The sequence below is a fragment of the Sturnira hondurensis genome, unplaced genomic scaffold (genome assembly GCF_014824575.4).
Source record: "Sturnira hondurensis isolate 20B ecotype Veracruz unplaced genomic scaffold, ASM1482457v3 Scaffold0000780, whole genome shotgun sequence".
Classification (NCBI taxonomy): domain Eukaryota; kingdom Metazoa; phylum Chordata; class Mammalia; order Chiroptera; family Phyllostomidae; genus Sturnira; species Sturnira hondurensis.
In genome coordinates, this window is record NW_028073411.1 from 16,123,698 (window position 1) to 16,147,363 (window position 23,666).

At 60.0% G+C, this 23,666-nt stretch overlaps 1 protein-coding gene across 1 annotated transcript; it reads left to right on the plus strand.

The window, feature by feature from the left end:
• Window positions 1-5,519: 5,519 nt before the first annotated feature.
• On the plus strand, window positions 5,520-22,943 carry WFS1 (wolframin ER transmembrane glycoprotein). Its single transcript, XM_037046123.1, has 8 exons — window positions 5,520-5,679; window positions 9,739-9,971; window positions 12,882-12,964; window positions 13,621-13,765; window positions 14,528-14,698; window positions 15,505-15,585; window positions 17,413-17,564; window positions 20,388-22,943. Exons 2-8 carry the CDS (start codon window positions 9,740-9,742, stop codon window positions 22,191-22,193), a joined length of 2,670 nt encoding a protein of 889 aa, XP_036902018.1. The 5' UTR covers window positions 5,520-5,679; window position 9,739; the 3' UTR covers window positions 22,194-22,943.
• Window positions 22,944-23,666: the final 723 nt, after the last annotated feature.

Consider the following 23,666-nt stretch of genomic DNA (forward strand, 5'->3'; position numbering starts at 1 on the left):
GGCGGTCAGGGAGGGCGAAGGCTGAACAGACAGAGCACGGGGCATTTGGTGGCACTTGTAGGACATACTCTATATGAAGCTGGAATGGTGGGTGCGTGTCATTTTACATTTGTCCAAGCCCGCAGAATGCACAGCAGAAAGAGCGATGCCCACTGTAAGCTGTGGGCTCTGGGTGACGTGACATGTCCACGGGGGTTCATTGGTTGTCACCAGTGCCCCACCTGGGGAAGCACGCTGATCGGGGGGAGGCCATGCCTGTTGCAGAGCGGGATTGTGGGGGAACTCTGTACCTCCTGCTCAGTTTTGCTGCGAACCTAAAACTTCCCTGGGAGATAAAGTCTCTTAAAAGAAGACACAGGAGGAGGAGGAAGAGGAAAGGGAAAAAATTAAGCCAGCACTTCCTCCAGGAAGCCTTCCCTGACCACCGCAGCCAGCGGCAATTTCTCCCCTCCTGGGAACCTGCAGGCAGCATGGCTTCCCCGTGGTCATCTCATCCCCCTTCTCCATCACATGGCCAGCGTTTCCAGTGTCTGAACCGGAAGCCCCCCCAGGGTGGGGGCGAAGTGTTTCCCTCTCTGCCTTGGCACCCAGGGTGGCTTTTGAGGGCATGTGTAGTTGGCATTCAGTGCACACTTCCTCCCGCACCCTGAACTTTATGAGACGCACTCGGAACTTTTGGTCAAGATGGAGGCCTAGGCAGATACACTTTGCCTCCTTGCACAACCAAAAGAAGGACAACAAATTTTAAACCAAAAAACAGTCAGAACTGCCAGAAAATCGAACTGTATGGAAGTCTGACAACCAAGGAGTTAAAGAAGAAACACTCACCCAGACAGGTAGGAGGGACGGAGATGGGCAACCGGGTGGGAAGGACTCATGACAAGGCAGCGGCTGGTGGAGCAGGCGGTCCCACATTTGTGTGCGGATAAACCCAGAGGAACAACTGGGGAGTGAGACAGACTGCACAACCCAGGGTTCCAGTGTGGGGAAATAAGAAAGGAAAAAAAGGAAAGGAAAGGAAAGCAAAGCAAAGGAAAGGACAGGGAAGGAAAGGGAGGGGAGGGGAGGGGAAGGAAAAGAAAGGAGAGGGAAAAGAAAAGAAGCCTCAAAACCTCTGGCTGTAAAAACATACGAGGGTTGTGGCAACAGAAGAAACTCCCAGCCTCCCAGGTGAGTTCGCTGGAGAGACCCCCGGGGTCCTAGAATGTACACAAACCCACCCACTTGGAGTCAGCACCGGAAGGGCCCAACTTGCTTGTGGGAAGTGGGGGAAGTGACTGAAAGCTGCAGAGAGCTAAACAAGCTACCGTGTTCCCTCTCTGACCCTCCCCCACAGACAGCACCACAACTCAGTGAGGCGGGTTGCCCCGCCCTGGCCAACACCTAAGGCTCCATCCCTTACCACATAACAGGCTTGCTGAGACCAAAAAAAAAAGGCCCAAATGAAAGAACAGATCAAAGCTCCAAAAATAAAACTAAGCAATAAAGAGACAGGCAATGTATCAGACGCAGAGCTCAAAACACTGGTAATCAGGGTGCTCACAGAATTGGTTGAGTATGGTGGCAAAACAGAGGAAAAAGTGAAGGCTATGAAAAGTGAAATAAAGAAGAATGTATGGGGAACCAACAGTGACAGGAAGGGAAGCAGGACTCAAGTCAATGGTTTGGACCAGAAGGAAGAAATAAACATCCCACTGGAACAGAATGAAGAAATAAGAATTCGAAATAATGAGGAGAGGCTTAGGAACCTCCAGGACAACTTCAAGTGCTCCAACATCTGAATCATAGGGGTGCCAGAACAAGAAGAGCAAGAGCAAGACATTGAAAACTTATTTGAACAAATAATGAAGGAAAACTTCCCCAATCTGGCAAAGGAAATAGACTTCCAGGAAGTCCAGGAAGCTCAGAGAGTCCCAAAGAAGTTGGACCCAAGGAGGAACACACCAAGGCACATCATAATTACTTTACCCAAGATTAAAGAGAAGGAGAAAATCTTAAAAGCAGCAAGAGAAAAAGAGACAGTTACCTACAGTTACCCATTAGACTATGAGCTGATTTCCTGAAAGAGACCTTACAGGCCAGAAGGGCCTGGAAAGAAGCATTCCAAGTAGTGAAAGCAAGAAACTACATCCAAGATGACTCTATTCAGCAAAGCTTTCATTTAGAATGGAAGGGCAGATAAAGTGCTTCCCAGATAAAGCCAAGTTAAAGGAGTTCATCATCACCAAGCCCTTATTATATGAAATGTTAGAGACTTATCTAAGAAAAAGAAGATCAAAACTATAAACAGTAAAATGACAACAAACTCACAACTATCAACAACTGAACCTAAAAAAAAAAACAAAAAAACACAAACTAAGCAAACAACCAGAACAGGAACAGAACCACAGAAATGGACATCACATGGAGGGTTACCACCAGGGGGAGAGGAGAGAGGGGGGGAAAGGTACAGAGAATAAGAAGCATAAATGGTAGGTACAAAACAGACAGGGGGAGGTTAAGAACAGTATAGGAAATGGAGAAGCTGAAGAACTTATACGTTTGACCATGGACATGAACTAAGGCGGGGAATGCTGGTGGGAAGGGTGGGTGCAGGGTGGAGGGGAATAAAGGGGAGGAAAAAATGGGACAACTGTAATAGCATAATTAATAAAATGCATTTTTTTTAAAAAAGATGGACTTGGCATCAAAGAAGAGACCTGGGGTGCCGGGTGCAGGGGCGTACTCAGCAAACGTCCCTGCCACCCCGTGTCCAGCTCTGGGTACAGAGCCCTGTGGCCTGTTGGCCAAGCCATCAGCGGCTCCTCTTGCAATGTTTCTGGGCTAAGGATGCCCAGGTGGCTGGCATAGCCTTATTTCTCAGTGCGTCAGGGTGTCTCCAAGAGAGACTAGCATTTAAGCCTGCCCCTCCCCCCAAGGTGGGCGGACACCATCTCTCTACCACTGGAAAAACCGAAAGGCCAGAGGCAGGCGAGTGAACTTTTCCCGTCTGACACCGTCTGCCCTGTGTCTGGGGCCTTTGGGCCGGGGGACTCCACCACCACCATCCTGGCCCAGCTTGTGGGGGCAGATCACGGGACTTCTCAACCTCCACAACCGTGTTTGCCAGTTCCTCACAATAAACCCCATTCTGTGTCTCTGGAGAACCCCCACACATGACTCATGACTATGGAGAGTGGGATGACAGGGACATGGGGGAGGCCTCAGGGCGGCGGCTCTCCTCCGTGCGGGCAGGTGTCTTTCTGCCCGAGTCGCCTTCACAGCCTCAATGTTCTTTTTCCCCATATGGAACTTCTAAATGTACTTGGTGACTCATGCGAGGCCCTGAAGAGGCATTGCTTCTGTACCTTCAGAGATGAGTAAGTGACCCTCAGACGCACAGAGGGACTCAGAGCTACGGGGCAAGGAGGTGGTGCGTGGAGGGTGCGAGTGCCTGTGGGGGTGTGGAAGCGCAGGCAGGTGCGGGTGGGTGGGATGGGGGAGCCCGCCACCCTGATACAGCACGCAGCCCTGGTGACACGGAGCCGTGTGACCAGCACCAGACTGTTGGTCAGAACTCTGGCCACTTCTGTTGCAACTCCAAGAAGACTACAGAGGGGACTGTGAGCTCAGATTTATAAAGGAACCCAGAAGAGGAGAGGGCCGCTGGGGGGAGGGGTTCGAGAGGGAGGCGGAAGCTAGAGGGAGCATAATTAAATTGCTATTTCCCTGTTAATGTATTAAAATAAATGGTAATGGTGCCCTCTCCCATGAGATTTTCCTTTCCCAGGCCCCGACCCCGGGCACCAAAGCAGACCCTTGTACTCCCTCCCTCTCCGCGCAGCCAGCTGTGACCTCAGAGTGCTCTGACTTCACTCCACCCCCCGCCCCTCAACTCCTGGCCTGCGAGAGAGACTCTATTTTTCATGTCCCAGTAACACAGGTTTCCCTAACCCACGGCCATTCCTGAACAGCATCCCAGACATAGTCAGCCTTAACCGTGTGTTTTGCAAGGGTCACTGCTCACCACCATTTCCTGTGCTCCACCCTGTCTGCTCTGCCTTGAGAGTTTTGGCTGTGCCTGAACTGCTGGGTGAAAGGGGAACTCCCACGGGTAAGTGGGAACCAGCCTGGGGCTCTGTCTTGCCACCTCCCTGTGCTCTTTCCTTTGTCCTCCCAGTGAGTTCCATCCCCGAAGGGCAGCCTCCTTCACCCGACGGCCAGAGTCCCTGGACACTGTTCCAAAGTCCCCTCGGGGCCTGCTGCCACTCCGGCTCCTGCCTGTGGACGTGACTAGTCCTTTTCAGGAATGTGCCAGTGTTTCTCCTCCCCCTCGGAGCCGGCGACGGCACAGGCCAGCGTTGGCCCAGAGACATTTGCTTCTAGCGTTTCTTCCACTCCTGTTTCCCCTGCAGCTCCCGTGGCAGCTCCTGCTCCCGGAAGGCCGACACCCGCACCCACTGGAGCCGCCGCACGAGCCTCGCCTCTTCCCCCTGACGGCTTTCACGTGTTTTCCTCCACGTGTTCTTCCAGTTTGCTAATTTTCCTCACCCGACAGTTCTCTTTCCGCACTTGCCTATGACTTCCAAAGTGTTTTGGTTCTGTGGAGTATGTTAGCTGTTTGTACGCTCTGACTGAGGTCCCTTAAGCGGTCTCATACATGCGTATGGCGGTTCATTTTCTCCCTGCTCTCAGCCCTCTCTAGGAGGAATTGTTCCCCATTCCCTTTGCTTACTGAGTCTCCTCGAAGGACCACACACGGAGCAGACACCGCCCGGGGTCCCCCACGCCAGGGGCCAGGGCCTCACCGTCCCAAGGTCCCCAGTCTAGCAGACAGACCTTTGCCCTCATCCCAAACCATGCCTCTAAAATGCGGGACAGGACCAATGAAGAGGGTTTCCAAACTGCCTAGCCTTGCGCCACTCCCTGAGCTAATATATATTCTTAAACACATCCCTCATTTACCTTGTGAAGTGTGCTACGTGCATTTGGTTGTGTGCATTTCAATCAACACTGGACTACACGTCCACACTTACATGGGCCACATTTTTCTGTCCCTGCTGCTCTGCCGGGGGAGGCCCTCTCTCTACTGGGGGTGGAATTAAGTAAGGCACCTGGCGCATAGTGAAGCGCTCAGCCTGTTAGTTAATACTGCAATAGCACATATAATGAATCTGAAGTTGGGGGCCCGAGGGTTGGGCGCAAGGTGGCACGGGCTTTATCCAAGGGTCCACCCGTCTGTCACAGAGGCCAGAGATTTCGCCTTGAGACACGCCTCCCTGTGGGCGTGGCCAGGGAGAGGCCGGCGGAGGCCCGAGTCAGCTCGGAAACTTTAGCTGTTGGATCCGCCCCCGCGGCGTGGTTGCGCAGAGGTCTAGTCCGCGGCAGCTAGGCGAGGCGCACCGTGATTGGTGGAGGTGCAAAGTTATTGGCAGGAGCGCCGGCCGCTCCGTGGGCCGAGCCAGCTCCCCGTCCTTCGGGCAGTGTCCTGAGTGGAGCGAGGTCTGTGGCTCCGCCCTCGGCCCCGCCTCTCTCTGAGCTTTGGGCCGCACTCGCGGTCTCCCGTGGTAGCTGGCACCGCCCGCTTGTCCCGTCCGCTTGCCTCTGGTCCCCGCGAGTACAGCTCCTCCCGAACAACTTTGCACCGAGCCCAAAGGCCCGAGGACGTCGTGGCGCCGCGTGCGGCACACTTGCAGGCCGGTGAGTACTTCGAGTCAGGGGAGGGCCTCGGGGAGGGCTGGAAAGAGACTCGGGATCACCGGGAGGCGCCGCCTGTTCTGGGCCTCAGTTTCCCCGTGTCATCAGATGGGCGACTGGTCCCAGCGTCCCCTACCCCGTGCAAGTTCCCCAGATATTGAAGAGCCAGGCCCCGCCCGCTCCTCGAAGCCATGGCGACCCCTGCCCGGGTGGGATCTTTCTAGGAGGTGAGCGCCCCCTGAACCCCAGCGCCTCAGGAATCTTTGGAGTACTGCATCCTTCCAGCACTTCACGCCCGCAAGCCCCGACGCAAAACCCCCTCGGGGGTCAAAAACAGACCCGAATGGCAGGCTGCCTGTGGCGCGGGTGTCAGGGGGCGCCTGGTCCCGATGGCATTGTCTAGAGTTGCTCCATCATGGCCCTTCCCCCTTGGCTGTCCCCGCGGACCTCCCCCAGGGCGGTCCTCAGTACCTGCCAAGCCGCTGGAAGGCGCCTGAGCTCTGACGTGGGGGCTCAGGAGGGGTGATGGGGGTTTGGTCCCCCAGCGGGGACTGGCCCGCCTGAGTAGAAGCCTCTGGGTCAGGCTACAGCGCGAGCAGCCTCCTTAGAATCTGGAGCCTCTTCCCCCTGGGGCTCCTTCTGGGGATGGGGGGTGGGCAGTGGCAGCCCGGGTGTTGGGTGATGTGAACCTAGCCCTGGGGAATGTTAATATCTGTTTTGAAAGATGGAAGCTTTCTGGGAAATCTGGCCTGGCCGTCTTGGGCTTCATGGAGCCACATCCTCACTGCATGTTTGGTTGTTGACGTTAAGAAATTTAAAGAAACGAATGATATGTAACCCTCTGGGTCATCTAGAAGTAGGCATCTTGGCTCCATTTCACATGAGGGAGCTGAGGCTGGCTGGGGTTGAGTGACCTGCCCTGACCCTCACAGCCCCGCCTCTCCTCACCTTGGACAGTGACCCTGAGTAAAGGGCTTTCCAGTCTGCCCAGATCAGGGGCTGGCAGGGTGCCCTGGGTACCCTCAGTGCTGGCTGCCTGACCTCACAGCAGCCCTGGCGAGGGAGCTGCCCTGGAAGCCCCGCGGCTCGGCTGGCCCATGTCCCAAGATTCTCACGGGAGCCCCCTGGCATCGGAGCAGGGATTTTGATGGACTTTTCTTGTCCTCCCCTCCCCCAGCAGGCGGGCCTTTGACTGCACACGGGAAAGGTTGCTGGGAGACCACTTCCTGCCTCCCCTCCCAGGATGGAGGAGCATGGTGGGGGCTTCCCCACTCTGGCTTTCTCTGCCTCCCCCAAGCCACGGCTGAACAGACCTTTGGGACTGGTCACCGAGGGGAACCCAGCCCAGAGCTGGCTCCCCAGGTGCCGGTGCTGCAGGGTAGGGACCAAGCCTGGAGCACGTTGGTGGCGATAAGAAGAGGCACAACACAAAGGGAGTGTTAGGCTTTATGGGCTCCCCTCCTCTGCCACGTCCCCACCTCGGAAAGTGGCACTGCCACCGGGGTCCTTAGCCACAGACCCAGCCCCTGTCTGCTTCCCCACCCCAGATGCCTGTGCTGGGCCAGGCCTCCTCACTTGTCCCTCGACAGCCACCAGGCCCCTTTCCTGGTCCCCAGTCAGGTCCCCACACAGCCCCTGTGGTTCTTTAACTGCCACTTGCCGGCTCAGTACCGTCTTGCACTTCCTTCTGGCCCTAAGCCTGGCGCTCATTCAGACCCTCAGGACTGCCCCTGCCACCCACTCATACCCACGTCCCCTACCCAGGCGGCACTTCCCAGCCACCTGCACCTTCCCAGTGATGTTGCTGGCTCACTCTCCCTCTGCTGTTTTTGCTCCCCGGCAGCCCCTGCTAGAAGGCCCGACACCTCCCTTCCTCCACCCTTGCCTAATCAGGCCTCCTGATCCTGAAGGCTTAGTCCAGGCCTCCCTCCAGAATCCCCACCCTGCCCCTTTTCCACAACTGGGAGCCGCCCCCTGCTGGGACCACAGCCCTCGCTTGGACTCTAGAGTGTCCGTTCAGGTGTCATCTTTCCCACCCAGGCCAACAAGCTCTCAAAGGCCCGCCCCACAGGAGTTCTTCCGGGCTCAGAGGCCCAAGAAGTGCCTGGCACAGGATCAGGCCAAGCTCAGACCAGGCGCCCAGAGTCTGGTGGGGGCTCAGCCGCTGGGGAGACGCTGTGGCTGTCCGTGGCACTGCCCTGGACGTTCTCAGCCTGACTCCCCCTGTGTCCCTGTGAACTTGGCACTTGGGTAGAGCCGGCACCTTCCTGGTCTGGCCCTCAGTACTCTGGGCCAAAAATAGGTGCCTGGGAGCCTCCCAGGCCGGTGCCCTCGTCTTGAGGAGTAGCCCTGTGCCAGGCGCCAGGGTGCAGCAGACTCCGCACGCCCAGGAGCCCCCGGAACCCCTCCTTTAGGGGCTCGGTCACAGTGGCTTTAAAATAACGTGTTATCATTCCAAAAGCTTTGCACACTCCTTATACAAAATTAGGGGAATATATTTTGAAAAAGAGTAAAATAAAAAACACTTGCAACTTCTCCACCCAGGAATAGTGAGAATTTACCTTTTGGGAGGCATTTTCTTCCATGGTTTTCTGCAGATGAACTTTGTCTTCGACCTCCATGGGCGCTGGCTGGGATCTGGTGTTGCTTTAAATCCTGCTGAACAGTGTTGCACGCACACCCCCTTGTCTGTGGCCGTGTAAACGGCTGTGCAGGGCAGCGTGCCCTGCGGAGGGGTCGTGACACTCATTGCCATCCACTCTGGACAGCCTGGGGAGCACAGCCAGGACGGGCATCAGGAAGAGGGCTCTGCAAGCGCAGAGGTGCGGGGGTCATCGGCTGCAGCTGGGTGTGGAGGAGCACCGAGATCTGGGAGAGAAGGTGCAGGGGGCTCGGCCGCAGCAGCCTGAGTCTGGGGAGGGGCGTGGTGTCCTTCGGGAGCCTGAGGAAGAGCCTCTCAGCTCCCCACACAGTGCCCACGTGGTCCCAGCAATTTCGGGGGGCAAAGTCTCCCGAAGCCCGGCAAGGGCCACAGGTACAGCTCCCAGGCCTGTGGCCAGTAGCCGCCCCAGCCTGTCAGTGGTGTGTTCCTGCTGCAAACAGCCTGTGCGGCCCTTCTGTGGACGGACGGGCCCTTCCCCTGGTAACAAGGCAGTCCCAGAACCGGGGCATTCCTGTGTGCCCTCCGTGTCCGCTCTCAGACACCACCACCTGGCTTCTGGCACTCTGCTTTTCAGTGTGTGTTCCTCTCTGGTGACATTCGGATTCAAGAGTTTTGTCCTGCGTCCGGCCGGGAGTGGGGCAGATCTGAGTGAATCCCAGCCCCACCCGCTGTGGTCCTTTCCCCCTCTGCCCTGGCCCTCTGCGCCTTCTGGGGGATCTGAGGGCGAAGCCTTCCTGGCCTCTCTCCAGCTCCCAGTGGCTGCTGGTGGCTCTGGCGTTGCGTGGGCTGCAGTTGCATGGCTCCCGTCTCTGCCTCCGTTTCCTCTTCATGTGGTCCCCTCTCTCTCTGTGTTTCCCTCCTGGCCTCATATGAACAAGCACCAGTTATTGCCCCAGGGCCCCCCCAAACCAGGACAGTCTCATCAGAAGATCTGCACTTAGATCTGCAGACCCCTGATTCCAGGTGGGGCCACCGTCAGAGACATGGGGTGGACACGTCGTGTGCAGGCTGCCATTCAGCCCCCCACAGTCAGGCACTGCCTGCTGCTCTGTGTGGGATGTCTTGTCGCCTCCTTGCTTCAGTTTGTCACCCAGCCATATGGCTGGTGCCCTGTGAGGCGGGGACTTGGGGCCTCAGACGTCAGGGCCTGGGCCCCTGACTCCTGGGACCTGTTGAGCTGAACGGCCTCGAATGCGTTTCCCCCTGGATTTCCTCGTCTGTAAAATGAGGGTGGTCTTCTGGGGGCCGTTGCGAAGCTGAGTGAGGTCACACAGAGGATGCTGGGCAGCCCCCGCCCCGTTTCTCCTTGCCACCCCGCTCTTTACCGAGAACAAGAGGCCAGAGCAGGCTGAGCTCAGCCGGTCCTGGCGTGTCTGACCCCTAGCTTTGCTCACCGGCAGGATGGACTCCAGCGCCTCTCCCAGCCCCTCTGACCCACAGCCTCCACCACCCCCGCCACCCCAGGCCCGCGCGCGGCTCAGTGGCACGTCCTCGGTGACACAGGAGAAGAACAGAGTGCCCCAAGCTTCTGGATCCCAACTTGGACCCGGACCAGATGCGGGGGGTGCAGCAGCAGCCCCCACAGTGTCCCAGGTCCTTCGTGCCAGGAGCCGAGAAAGAGCAGACAGAACTGGTAAGGAGATGGGGCCTGGGAAGCTGGGCTGTCCTCAGGCAGGCCAGGGCTTCTCGGTGGACACAGCGTGAGCACCGCATCCTTACATGTGGTCCTGACAGCACCTCTCGAGGTTCCACCTGGGGCGCTTCCCCAGCGGCTCAGGGCCCAGCCCCTCCTGCGAGGCCCTCTCAGCCCTCACCTGTGCAGCAGGCTCTGCTCCCAAGTTCACAGACTCGGGGAGCAGCAATGTCCCGCTTTCTTATGTGGTTTGTAATCGGGTGGCTCCCACTCCATCCCTCTGGCGGGGGCGGGGGGGGGGGGGGGGGCGGGTTCCGCACCAGGTACCTGGCGGTGAGGTGGGAGAAAGGCTTTCCCTCCAGCTCTGGTCCTGCACGGCGCTCGGGGAAGCCACATTGTCCCCTCCGTACCGTGGCAACTTAGGCCATGTGACTCTCCCCTCAGAGCCAGCTGCCACACTGGCGTGTGCCTAGGGCTAGGCTCAGGTCTCCGCTCCCTCTGACCACTGTCCTCCAACCCCAGGCTGGGCTGCCACAGGCTTCTGATCTTCAGTCTCCTGCAAAAATCTGCACATCCTCTGCTCTTATCTCCAAGACTCTGGGGCCCGAGCCTAGAATCTCAGCCCAGCCACATCCAGAGACCAGGGCTGGGCTTGGTTTCAGTCTGGCTAACGCCAACAGCCCTGGGAGGGCATAGCCAGGACTGCGAGTTTCTGATAAGAAGAGTCAGGAAACAGATGTGGTTTCTGTTTGGTTCTGCCCCTGAGAGGAGGGGGTGGGGGGAGCAAGGCCAGCAGGCTGGCAGCCTCAGGCTCCCAGCCCCCCACATCTGGGCTGGGCTATCACCTCCCAGCTGCTCTGCGTTGTCACTGGTCACTGATGTGGACACCACAGCCCCCGCCCTGCAGCAGCCCCTGCACAGATTGGAGAATCTGCCTGGGAGTGGCGTGTCGGGTCAGTTTGCTTTAATGAACTCACCTGTCCATCTGGCACAGGTGTGAGGAACATCAGTCAAGTCCCAACAGGTTACGTAAGAGCAGATCTTCACAACATGCTCTGGGCCAGGCACCACTTCCGCCGTTATCCACCTCGACTCCCTTCCCAACAGTTTTGAGGTGGGAAAACCCAGGGGAAGAGGTTCGGTAATGACCCCAGCCCCAGCTGGTGAGGGCTTGAGGTCCAGGTTTGAACACACTGTGAGTCCCTGCTCGCCCACTGTGACGGGCTGCCAGTGACAGCCGTGACTGCAAATGGAGCACCGGCGTGTGCCTAGTGTCTGGGTCACCTCCTCCAGGGAGCCCTGTGTCACAAAGGCAGAGCACGGTGCTCTGCACGGGCAAAACAGAGGTGGCTGGGACTGAGCCCAGGCGCGTCGGCCAGGCTTGGGCCACAGGGGTGGAGGCTCAGGCCTGCCCTCCCAGGCCCTGGGCTAGGCAGTGCACGAGCACCTTCGTCCTGCGGGTGAGCACTGCAGTAGGTGCACCTCACGGTGCACGAGGCACCCTTTCCGCCACCCTCAGTGGGTCGCCGCAGATGCTCAGCAGGCAGTCACCGAGGCCTCCGGCTGTGGGTGCCAGGCCAGTGCTCGCCTAGACAGCCGTGGGGCTACAAACAGGGATGGTGGCCAGAGCCCCTGGGTGAGGCGCAGCCTGGTAGGAAGCATCCACCCCAGCGCTGTCCCAGGGCCACCTGCCTCCTGCAAACTGGATGTGACCTCCACCTTGGAACACTAAAGGCTGCGCCACCTGTCCCTGCTGCCTTGTCCTATAGTGCTGTGTCCCACAGACTTGGGTGCCCTAAACACGAGGACAGTCAGAGGCACTATTGCTGAAGAGCTGGCCCCAAGCCTGGTGGGAGCCTGGACGCACGGACGGGGAAGGCTGGACTTCAGGCAGTGTTAATGGGGACGGCTCTTGTTTCCTTTAATCCTGCCTCCCGTTCCCAGGAACATCTAGAGAAGGGAGTTTATTAGCGTCTAACAAGCCCCTGCTCTGCGGTGGGCATCGCTGCCCTCATTTCACTGCCTGCCACACAGGTCTCTGCCATGGGCGGAGGTGGGCGTGGAGTCAAGCACAGCCCTGGGCATCGCTGTGCAGGTCAGAGAAAGGGGAGGGTAAACAGTGATTTTTCCAGAAACGTTATTGTTATGCTGCCCACCCCCGGGAGGGTGTGGTGAAATCAGTGTAGTGGACAAGATGCTTTTGTGAGCTGGGCTGAGTTTTCAGGAAGTTGAAGTACAGCATGAGTCATGTGACGTTTGCGCCCTTGGACCTAGTAACTCAGCAGAAGGGTCTATGCCAGGAGAATAACCATTCTGCCCCCAAGAAAAAATGTGCACAGAATGGTGTGTGGCATCGTGTTATAAAGTTTATGGAGTACTCGGAATACCCAGATGGCCGGACGGAGTGAGAGGCCCAGCATCGGACTTGTGTCCCTTGGTGGGATTTCCGAGCCATTGACATGGTCAATTTCACCACAGTGAAGTGTGGGAAATTGGTCGTAACTCATTATTACAAATATATAAATATATATATGTATGTATCAAAAGTGCGTAGACTACAGTCTCAGAAAAGACAAATTTGGCTTGTCGCGGGGCTGGGCACTGGGGTGCAGGTTAGTCATTTAGGCCGGGGCTCTCTAGAGCTGCGGTTCAGGCAGTGCACCAGGGGCGGTGCTGGGGTCCGGGCTATGCCCTCGTCCTTCCCACACACCCCCCAGAGGGACCGAGCCAAGAACCGCCCCTGCCCTGGGAGTCTGCTGTCCTTGCTGCATGCTGGGGGGCCTCCATGGGGTGCTCTCTCTCTCATACTCCTGACTGGGTCTGCAGCCCAGGCCGGCTGTCCTCTCCAGGCCTCTGACCAGCGACGAGGACCAGCTTCGTGGCTTTCTGACTGTTCTTTCCACGTTAAAGGGCCCGTGAAGGGAGACACGGAAATCCCCTTCGAAGAAATCCTGGAGAAGGCCAAGGCCGGGGACCCCAAGGCACAGACGGAGGTGAGGACCTTGGTGTCTGGTGCAGGCACGAGCCATGGCCCCCAGGACAGCGGGCTGGACGGGAGCTCCACAGCCCACAGGGGCCGGCGCCGCAGTTCGGTGCCGTGGGAATGGGGAGTCATGTCAGCGTGCCTGCACCTACCATGTTCCTGGCCCTCTTTGGCAATGCCACCCCTCTGGGGAGCTCACATTACTCTCCTGCGGCCTGCCCTCACCTGGCTTTGGGTATCACCTCCTCCAGGATGCCTGCCCTGCTCCCTCCCCATCCATGGTGCCCACCCCTACCCTCACTGCATCTGTGCAGGGGTTCCCCGCCCCCTCATTCTGTGAAGAACAAGCACCTGAGAGTCCTAGTGGGACCCCTTCCCTGCCACCTTTCTTCTTGGTCTGGGTGACAGAAGCAGCTAGCTGGCCCAGAGCATGTTACGCACCATGTTATAAAATTAGGGAGTACGGGCATTCCCCGGTGGCCTGACAGAGTGAGAGGCCCAGTACCGGGCTGTGTCCCCTCTGTCACAGAACATGGGGGGGAGGGGGTCCAGGGAGCCCAAGGTTGCCCAGCTGCTGGGAGCAGGCCCAGGGCCCGGACCGGGAGCAGGAACCCACCCTGCGTGGAGGCTGCCGCAGAGCGTGGCTGAGCGGCGTCTCCCTGGCAGGTGGGGAGGCACTACCTACAGCTGGCCGGCGACGCGGACGAGGAGCTCAACAACTGCACGGCCGTTGGCTGGCTGATCCTGGCCGCCAAGCAGGGCCGCCGCGAGGCCGTGAAGCTGCTCCGCCGGTGCCTGGCAGACAGAAAAGGTGGGTTCGGGGAGGCTGGGAGTGGCTGCCCGAGGGGTGCACGGCCCTGCCTGCTTAATTCCAGCTAAAGTAGAAACAACAGGGAAACGCAGCAGGGGCCACCCTGTTGAGCAAAATAGTCTGACTTCTGTGGGGCAGTGGCCCCGGGAGCTCATGAGACGTTCGACAGAGGAAGTTCGTTCCCCCGTCAGCTCGCATCGGCGGCTCCAAGTGCTGCCCCCAGGTTTCCATCCGGACTGGGGAGTGGACCCCGCACACTGCCCAAGCAGGTTTGCCTCACCGTGGGCAAGGGGGCGAGCGGGGCAGGCACCCCCTCGGACCCACTCGCTGCCTGGAGGGGTGGCTGTCATGTTGCCCTGCCCGGGGAGACTGCCAGACCCTGGTGTCCCGGCGGAGCACACTCCTCGAGGGTTCAAACCCCAGAGAAGGAAGGAAGTGTGTGTGTCATAAACGGCCTTCTCATTGGCCTTCTGTTCAGATTAGAGAAATGCTTTGTGCTGGACCACATAGGAAACGCAGAGATACAAATAACCCACCAAGTGTAGAGATACAGACCACCCCCCACCCTGAAACCCAGAGCGGAGCGCTCCCCAGTTTGCTCTGTCCGCTTCTGGTTTCGTGTCATGGTGCTTTCAGAGTTACATCCGTCACCTGGACTACCTCCCCAGAGCCCCTCTGGCCAAGCAGGCCAGGGCTCGGGCGTCACTGAGGGCTTCCCAGCAGCTGGACGAGGCCCCTGATGCCCCCGCCCCCATCTCTCAGGCATCACCTCTGAGAACGAGCAGGAGGTGAAGCAGCTGTCCTCGGAGACCGACCTGGAGCGGGCCGTGCGCAAGGCGGCCCTGGTCATGTACTGGAAGCTCAACCCCAAGAAGAAGCAGCAGGTGGCTGTGTCCGAGCTGCTGGAGAACGTGGGCCAGGTCAACGAGCAGGGTGCGCACCCCGGGGCTCTGGGGCTCCCCCACGGGCACCTTCGTGTGGGGACATCATGGCCTAGGGCGGATCCTTCCAGGGATGTTCTGTTCTTGGGGACCCCTTCCTGGGGCTCAGGTGGTACCCCAGGGAGGCATGCCTGATGTGACCATTGCAGCCCCGCCATGGAGCCCCAGGAACCCCTGCAGCGGTACAGTCCAGCCCCTACCTGCTGCCCTCCCTTCCCCCTAGGTCACAGAGCCTCTCTCATCACTGCCTGCCGCCCTTGGGGCTCCAGCCTGAGCAGCCCCCATGCAGGACTTGCTTGGGAACGCTTTCCCAGCAGGGGTGTGGCCAGCGGACCGATGCTGGCCCAAGGGCAGAGTGTGTCTGTCCCGGCTAGACTCGCACCAGACAGACTCGGTGGAGCCTCATGGGCACCCTGGCTGGGGACCCATGGGAATGGCCTGGCCCTTGCCCCGGGGAGCTCATGGTCTATTCCAGAGGCCGGTCATAGCAGGGGACAAGGCCAGCAGAGGTGTCTGGGGACAGGGGACGCTGACCAGTGATCTCGGTGCATCCAGCACCGTGATGGCCCCCACAAAGGGTGTGGGCTGAGCCCCACAGGGCACTGAGTCATTGCAACCAGGGAGGGCAAGAGGTGGCTGCCCAGAGCGGCGGCCCTGGCCCTGGAGGCTGCAGGCCCCCTGGTCCCCAGAGCTCGGGGACCCCTCCCCCAGAAGTACCCGGGCTGGCTTGTGGGTGGCTGCTGAACACAAGGGGACAGGCAGCCTACCTTGACCTTCGATCCACTCTGTCCCCTACAGATGGAGGGGCACAGCCAGGCCCCGTCCCCAAGTCTCTGCAGAAGCAGAGGAGGGTGCTGGAGCGTTTGGTCAGCAGCGAGTGTGAGTATGGCCACCAGTCCCCTGCCTGAGACAGCTTCCCGCGGTGTCATGCCTGTCACTCCATGCCCCGTGTGTACTATGTCCTGTGGCGTCCAGGGATGGGCCTCCTCGGGTTCGAGGCATCACGGGTGTCATTTCTAGGCACGGAGACCTGGACCCTGCACGTTGGGAGCCCACGCCTTGTGGGCAGACAGATGGGGCAGAGATGAGGGGCTGTGGGCACATCGGGGAGACCTGAGGGTCAGCAGGGGTTAGGAAGCCGCTAGCAGGTGCAGGGAACCAGGGGCACCCAGTGGGGAGAGCGGGGGCTCTGCAACCAGCGTGGGCCGTGGGGTGTAGGGCAGAGCGTGCTGGAGGAGGGTACGGAGGATTGGGGGCTGTGGGACACCAGCGAGAACACACCTTCGTGCCCCCCATGTGCAGCTCCCACTGCGTGGGTGGGCTGTTGGTCTTGGTGTCCTGGGGTCCCAGCCCGGAGGAGACACAGTGGGCTGGAGGGCCTAGGACTGCTCGGCACTGAGAGCTGGGCAATGGGGCCGCTGTCGCCTCCTCCGGGGTGGCCCCCACTCCTCACATGCAGTCAGGTCGGTCTCGTCTCCCTCCCTGGGTCTCGGTCTCCCCTTCTCATAGCAACGGTCACCCTGGAGGGCTGATGGGCTGTGCCGGTCCTAAGGGTTTCTGTTGCATTAGGGTGGGCGGGCATCGCACAAAGGGGACTCACAGCCCACCTTCCTGCCGCACCAGTAAGAAATCGGTCTGAAAGTGAGGGAGCTCTGGTGACGGATTGAATCTGGCCACGGCAGACAGGGACGCACAGACTGCTCTTGCTGGGTCCCAGGGGTGGGGGCAGCACTGTTCCCCCCTTGTCGTTGCTGCGGCATGGCCCTCCTGCCGAGTGTCACCACATGGTTTCCCGTCTCTCCAGCCACATGGCCTCCCCCAGGAGGGCCCATCTCATAGGGACCCCCTCCTGCCCCCCATATCAGTGAGTATCTGCCCCCGACCCCACCCCACAGTGCTCCCGCAGCCCAAACCCTGTGTGATTCCTCTGCAGCTGCCTGTTTGTCGTCCTGTGATTGGCTCGTTGTGTCCCTGCACCTGGAACACAGCCCCCCAAACACACACGCGCAGGAGGCTCAGCAAACCCCTGGTGCCCGACGGACGAGGCAGGGCCCGCCTGTGTCTGTCAGCCTGTTCACAGCCGTGACTGCTTGGGTCGTTCACACACCACCCTCCCGGTACCCTCTGCCGGCTGGAGGGTCGCTCCACGTGGGCGCAGCTCTCGGAGTGCATCTAGCCTCGTGGGGTGTGACGCCCCCACTAGACAGAGGGTCCGGACTCGGGCACACGCTAGGTTTGTCGCCTGTTCCATGCGCTGCCCAGCGCTCAGGAACGTGCCCGGTGCACAGAGGCCCCCGGTGGGTATGTGTGGAGTGGAGGGGTCGGTAGGTGGTTGGGCCATGGGGCAGCTGTCACCAGTGCTGTGACAACCCAGAGCTGCTTTCAACCCAGGGAAAGACGGTGTCTAAGAGGTGCTGGGAGCTGCTGCTTGAGTGGGGCTCGTGCAGCAGACGCTGGGCCTGAGGAGGAAGAGGGAGGGGCGCTTCAGGGAGCCAGGGCCTGTCACCAAGGTGAGGGGGCAGGCGTGGGGGCCGGTACTCAGCAGCCCTGCCTGCTTCTCTCCCCTCATTGCCGGGCCTCCACCCTCCATCCAGGACAGAGGGGTTTCTCAGCCCGTCGTGCCCTTGCGCCTGCCACTGCCAGTCACGCAGGGTAACCGTGTGCTTACTGCGTGGGCGGGTCCCACGCCTTCTCTCTCCTGCCCAGCCAAGAGCTACATAGCGCTGGACGACTTCGTGGAGATCACCAAGAAGTACGCCAAGGGCATCATCCCACCCAACCTGTGCCTGCAGGACGAAGACGAGGATGAGGACGAGCTGGCCGGCAGGAGCCCGGAGGACCTGCCCCTGCGCCTGAAGGTGAGCGGGGGGCTGCCCGCCACAGGGCGCCCTCCTTTGTCTCTCTCCAGAAACACTGGGTGAGAGCAGAGTGCCACGGGCCGGCCTCCGGCTCAGGTTTAGACCACGTCGTTGGAAACTTTTTTTGTTTACAGGACCGGATGGAGGTGGGCCCCTCAGAGATGCCTGCCCCTAACACCAAGTGGGGGTGCCCAGGAGACCCCGGGGACCTGCAAGGGCTTCGGGAGAGAGGGGGTGGCATGAGGAGTGGCGAGGAGGTGACCATGGGCCAGTCTGCAGGGGGGGGGCAGCTCTTGCCACCAGGTGGCGGGGCCCAAGCGAGGAGCACATGGCACGTGCTGAGAGCCGGGAATGGCCCCGGGTCAGGCCCCTGGGGTGACGGTGTCAGCTTCCTTGGCTGTGTGGCTGAGACATCCGTTACAGGGACAAGGGAGCCACGCTGCCCTCTCGCAAGCTTGCCCCCTGTTCCTTCACGGGGCTGAGTCCCTTGGGCCCATACCTCACTTTGCAGAGAACACCAGGCTTCCAGAAGTCTGGCCGCCCAACCCACACAGGTCCACCGGCTCAGGGGCATGTGTGGTGACCTTCCGTGTGGCAGAGGGGCTGAAGGAGTCAGGGCCAGGGCAGGAGACTGACCACTCAGCCCAGAGCGTGGGAGTGGAGGGGACAGGAAGTCGTCAGACAGCCCCCGTGCTGGAGACAGCTCAGCGTTGGCACTGTCATCCCAGCTGGGGCGCCCAGGCCAGGCCACCCTCCAGCTGGGAGGCAGATGCCAACCAAGTCCCAGAGTGACAGGCACGACAGCCACGCGTGCAGTCAATGAGCTGAGAGTCCCCCAAGGACAGGTAGCATGGCCAAGGGTACGGCTCTGAGAGGCAGGGCAAGGACGGCTGAGGAATGTCTTTGCAAGGGAGAGGGAGTGAGTCCTAGCAGGTGTCTCCCAAGACTGAAAGCGGCTTTCAATAGCCTTGCGGAGGGAGGACCATGTGCTCAGGGGGTGCAGGGGGGTTGTCGCCCCCAAAGCAAACGGTGAGAGGTGCCTCTGAGCTGACGCGACTCCCACTGAATGTTCCAGCCTTTTGTGACAGAAGAGACCCACCTGGAAATAGCTGGAGTGATCCAAACCGTTTTTGTATTGAACAATTGCAAAGTACATGTGAACATTTTCACTGGGGCTGATGGCCTCTAGTCCGTGTGACCCGCCTGGACCCTGGGGTTCGAGGTGGCCTCTTTGCTCAGCTGCCAGTTGCAGCGTCCTGTGCTCTGGCTTCCTCGTGTCAGGGGGAAGGTCAGGCCTGGCCGGTCATTCTTCACTGCCCTCTTGGGGAGCTCACTCCCTCCTCACTCTGAAGAATGTCTGTCCGGCTCAGAGAAGAGTTCTCTGCTTGGGCTCTCCCCATGGAAAACGTTTTTAGCCTCGTGGTTCGGTGGAGCCTCGAGGAGCAGAGCTGGAGAGCGGGGGTGGTGTCAGCTGGTTCGTTTGTTCCTTGTCAGTTACAGAACGGAGAGGGGGCGGCTCGCACAGACACAGGCACACTTGCGTGCATCTACAGTGGCTCCTTCAGGAGCCCGTTGGTCCTCCTGCCGGCCCCCACTCCTTCCTCAGAGAGCTCACAGCCTGGGTGCATGCGGGTGTCCTGGTCATCTTGGCTTGACGGCCATGGCTCTTGGGCAGATGATGGGCACAACTCAGTCTCACTCACCCAGTATCCCTCCTCCTCCTCCTCCACCCTCCAGTGGGGTGAGCAGAGAGCCTGTCCTGAGGGCACGGGGGCTGTCTGTGCAGGCTCCCTGGTGGGCTGCAGCTGGTGGGCTGTAGCTGGTGCAGGCTTCCTCAGGTGGGCTGTAGCACGCACCAGGCTTCCCTCGCCCCTGCAGACACCCCTGGACCCCTGCCCCCTCCACGCCGCGCTGCATGAGGACAGGTGCTGTCCATAGCCACTTCCCTGTCCCCTGCTCCAGCTTCTCTCCCATCTCCCCCGAGCCCTGGCCGGGCCACCAGTGTCTGGGAATCCTGCACAGAAAACCAGGTGTGTGTGGGGGTCTGCCCTGGAGGGCAGCATTGCCCCCCACCTCCTTCTCGAGGCTGCGCCCCAACTCAACCTCCCCCACAGTGCTCCATCTGCCCTTTGCTGTGGTCTAGGCCAAGGGCCACCTCTGCCTTGTGTACTCGATACGGGGCCGGGGTGGGGCTGCATTTGAGCATGGTCATGTGGGATCATGTGTCTGTTCAGAGTGGCATGGCATTGGTGGGTGTGTATGGGGTGGGCATGGCAGGTGGCTTGTCCTTAGGGTCTCCTGACGCTAGCGAACAGGTCTCATCTACCCCCTTATAGTCGCTAAAGGCAGGCCACACCCCTGCTCAGGCACAGTGACACAGAACTCTCTCTTCTGGAGTCCCCACACCCACTGCCACTCCTGGGACTGCTGGGAGCCCAGCATGGCTTGTGGAGTACCGGCTCCTGTCCCCCGAGGGGATGAGGAGCAAGGGTGCAGGAGGTGAAGCCCTCCCGCCGGAGGGAGATGAGACACAAGCCAGGCGGCCCAGGGCACGGTAGTCAGTACAGTGCGGGGCCCCCTGAGGAGGGAAGAGGGTGCCAGGTGGTGGATTCCTCTAGGCACTGGAGGTCTCACTGGGACACCAACACATGTGGCAGGGGGGTGGGTCAGGCCTGGGGCCAGAGAGGAAGGTGGGGTCGGGCTCCAGGGCCCAGAAGAGGAGGACCAGGACCACAGGGCATAGGGAGGGCCCAGGGCTGGGGTGCCAGTGAGCAGGGCTTTTGTCCTGGCCCCAACACCTGTCTTCCTCCCCCTCCCCTGCAGGTGGTCAAGTACCCCTTGCACGCCATCATGGAGATCAAAGAATACCTGATCGAGATGGCCTCCCGTGCGGGCATGCACTGGCTGTCCACCATCGTGCCCACCCACCACATCAACGCCCTTGTCTTCTTCTTCATCATCAGCAACCTGACCATCGACTTCTTCGCCTTCATGGTCCCCCTGGTCGTCTTCTACCTGTCCTTCCTCTCCATGGTGATCTGCACCCTCAAGGTGTTCCAGGACAGCAAGGCCTGGGAGAGCTTCCGCACCCTCACCAGCCTGCTGCTGCGCTTCGAGCCCAACCTGGACGTGGAGCAGGCCGAGGTGAACTTCGGCTGGAACCACCTGGAGCCCTACGTCCACTTCCTGCTGTCCGTCATCTTCGTCATCTTCTCCTTCCCCATCGCCAGCAAGGACTGCATGCCCTGCTCGGAGCTGGCCGTGGTGTGCGTCTTCTTCACTGTCACCAGCTACATGAGCCTGAGCACCTCCGCTGAGCCCTACACCCGGAGGGCCCTGGTCACCGAGGTGGCCGCCGGCCTGCTCTCCCTCCTGCCCACCCTGCCCTTCGACTGGCGCTACCTGAAGTTCCTGGGCCAGACCTTCCTCACCGTGCCCGTCGGCCACTTCGTCGTGCTGAACGTCAGCATCCCCTGCCTGCTCTATGTGTACCTGCTCTTCCTCTTCTTTCGCATGGCCCAGCTGCGGAACTTCAAGGGCACCTACTGCTACCTGGTGCCCTACCTGGTCTGCTTCATGTGGTGCGAGCTCTCCGTGGTCATCCTGCTCGAGTCCACCGGCCTGGGGCTGGTCCGAGCGTCCATCGGCTATTTCCTCTTCCTCTTCGCCCTCCCGATCCTGCTGACCGGCCTGGCGCTCATGGGCCTGGTGCAGTTTGCCCGCTGGTTCGTGTCCCTGGAGCTCACAAAGATCGCGGTCACCATGGCGGTCTGCAGCGTGCCTCTGCTGCTCCGCTGGTGGACCAAGGCCAACTTCTCAGTGGTGGAAATGGTCAAGTCCCTGACGCGCAGCTCCATGGTCAAGCTCATCCTGGTATGGATCTCGGCCGTCGTGCTCTTCTGCTGGGTCTACGTGTACCGCTCGGAGGGCATGAAGGTGTACAACTCCACGCTGACCTGGCCGCAGTACGGCGCCCTGTGTGGGCCACGGGCCTGGAGGGAGACCAACATGGCACGCACCCAGATCCTGTGCAGTCACCTGGAGGGCCACAGGGTCACCTGGACGGGCCGCTTCAAGTACGTCCGAGTGACGGACATCGACAACAGCGCGGAGTCAGCCATCAACATGCTCCCGCTGTTCATTGGCGACTGGATGCGCTGCCTGTACGGCGAGGCCTACCCCGCCTGCAGCTCCGGCAACACCTCCACGGCCCAGGAGGAGCTCTGCCGGCTCAAGCTGCTGGCCAAGCACCCCTGCCACATGAAGCGCTTCGACCGCTACAAGTTCGAGATCACGGTGGGCATGCCCTTCAGCACCAGCGGCCCCCGCGGCCCAGAGGAGGACGACGTCACCAAGGACATCGTGCTGCGGGCCAGCAGCGAGTTCAAGGACGTGCTGCTCCGCCTGCGCCAGGGCAGCCTCGTCGAGTTCAGCACCGTCCTGGAGGGCCGCCTGGGCAGCAAGTGGCCCGTCTTCGAGCTCAAGGCCATCAGCTGCCTCAACTGCATGGCCCAGCTGTCGCCCGCCCGGCGGCACGTGAAGGTCGAGCAGGACTGGCGCAGCACCGTGCACAACGCCATGAAGTTCGCCTTCGACTTCTTCTTCTTCCCCTTCCTGTCGGCTGTGTGAGGATGCGTCCCGGCCGCGGAGACGTGGGGAGGGCCACAGTCAGGACCTTCCTCCCGGGCAGCTGCCCTGCCAGACGGCACGACACTAATGCTGAGTGTGTGCGCACGTGTGTGCGCATGCGGTTAGACCGCCTCTGAGAACAGCTGGCTGCATCCGCTCTGTCACTTGGAATGCCCAGTGTCATTGGAAATTGCATGCACAGTCTTAACCCCCATCCTGACCTTTCCGAGTGCAGCTGGCGGGCCAGACGGATGGGATTCCCATCCTGAAAAGCACTCTGCACCAGCGTGCCCCCCACCCCCTCCGAGCACTCTGGCCCCTTCCTCACTCCTGTGTGGGATTTGTTTTTTGAACATGCTGCTGTGTGAACACAACATAACACTTCTTATTTATTTGGTTGCTGCTAAGTTCGGACGGCTGTTTGCTGATCCCACAGGCTCCCTGCAGAGAGCACCCTGAGTGGTCACTTGGTCAAGGGCCCACCCAGCTCCTTCCAGACCAGAAGCCAGGGAAGCGGCGGCTCTGGGCACAGCACGTCCACGCTGAGTCCCGAGTCCGCAGCTTGTCTCATGAGTCTCCTGCCTCGTGGGTAGTGGGCGAGTCTGTGAGGGTCTCGCATGAATCCTCCGGGACTAGGAGGCAGAACCCAGGGTGTCCCTTCCAGTCCTTGGAAAATCTCGCTGTGTCCCCTTATGGATAGCAAAGGCAGGACCTGGACAGCCGAAATAAAAGCCTGTGATGGAACCTGCAGTCCTTTTCTGCTTTTTTTTTCTAAGAAGCCCTTTCTCGAACGTGCCTGAGAATCAACAGGTGTGTACACTTCCACTGAACTCAACAGGAGCCCTGTCTGCATCCCAAAGGGCAGAACTGACTTTCTCGGGGGCTGACAGGCTGCCTGCCAGCGAGCAGACCAGGCACCACCTCCAGGCCAGGGGCCCCTGCATTGCTGGCCACGACTGCCCAGCATCCACGCAGATCTGACCACGTCTGAAATGCGCATGGTCGCAATGTGCATGGAAACTCAGATGACCGGTAACAGTGCACATCCGAAGTTACTCGTGGTTTGACATAGCTGCTACCCTGTCCGCCAGTCCTGTTTATGCTCTGCCTGCAACCCCACATCCCAGGGTTAGAGGTCAGCCCCATCCCCCCTCATTGATCCACAAAATGCATCACGATTCAGCTTTGCTACCCCAGACTCACCACTAATGGGGGGAGGGGAACACTGGTGATTCCTGAGTGAACGAGGTGACATCTAATCTCTGTGCCGCATGAGGGAGGTACCGTGACAACCCCGAACCACAGAGCCACAGAAAGAGGCTCAGGGAGGAGATCACACTGGGTATTAGTGGCAGAGCCAAGATGGGACCGAGATGTGCCTGTCCCCTGGGCCACCCCTCCACCCTGGCAGGCACCCCAGCAGAGCCACCTTCTTGGCGCAGGGGACGGCGGTCTCTTCAGGGTCACCCCAGA

Excerpts from the sequence above, each read along its gene's own strand:
- WFS1 (XM_037046123.1), top strand. The coding sequence starts at position 9,740 with ATGGACTCCAGCGCCTCTCCCAGCCCCTCTGACCCACAGCCTCCACCA. Across the intron at positions 13,766-14,527 it reads GTGCCTGGCAGACAGAAAAG|GCATCACCTCTGAGAACGAG; the intron begins GTGGGTTCGGGG and ends CCCATCTCTCAG. Across the intron at positions 17,565-20,387 it reads ACCTGCCCCTGCGCCTGAAG|GTGGTCAAGTACCCCTTGCA; the intron begins GTGAGCGGGGGG and ends CCTCCCCTGCAG.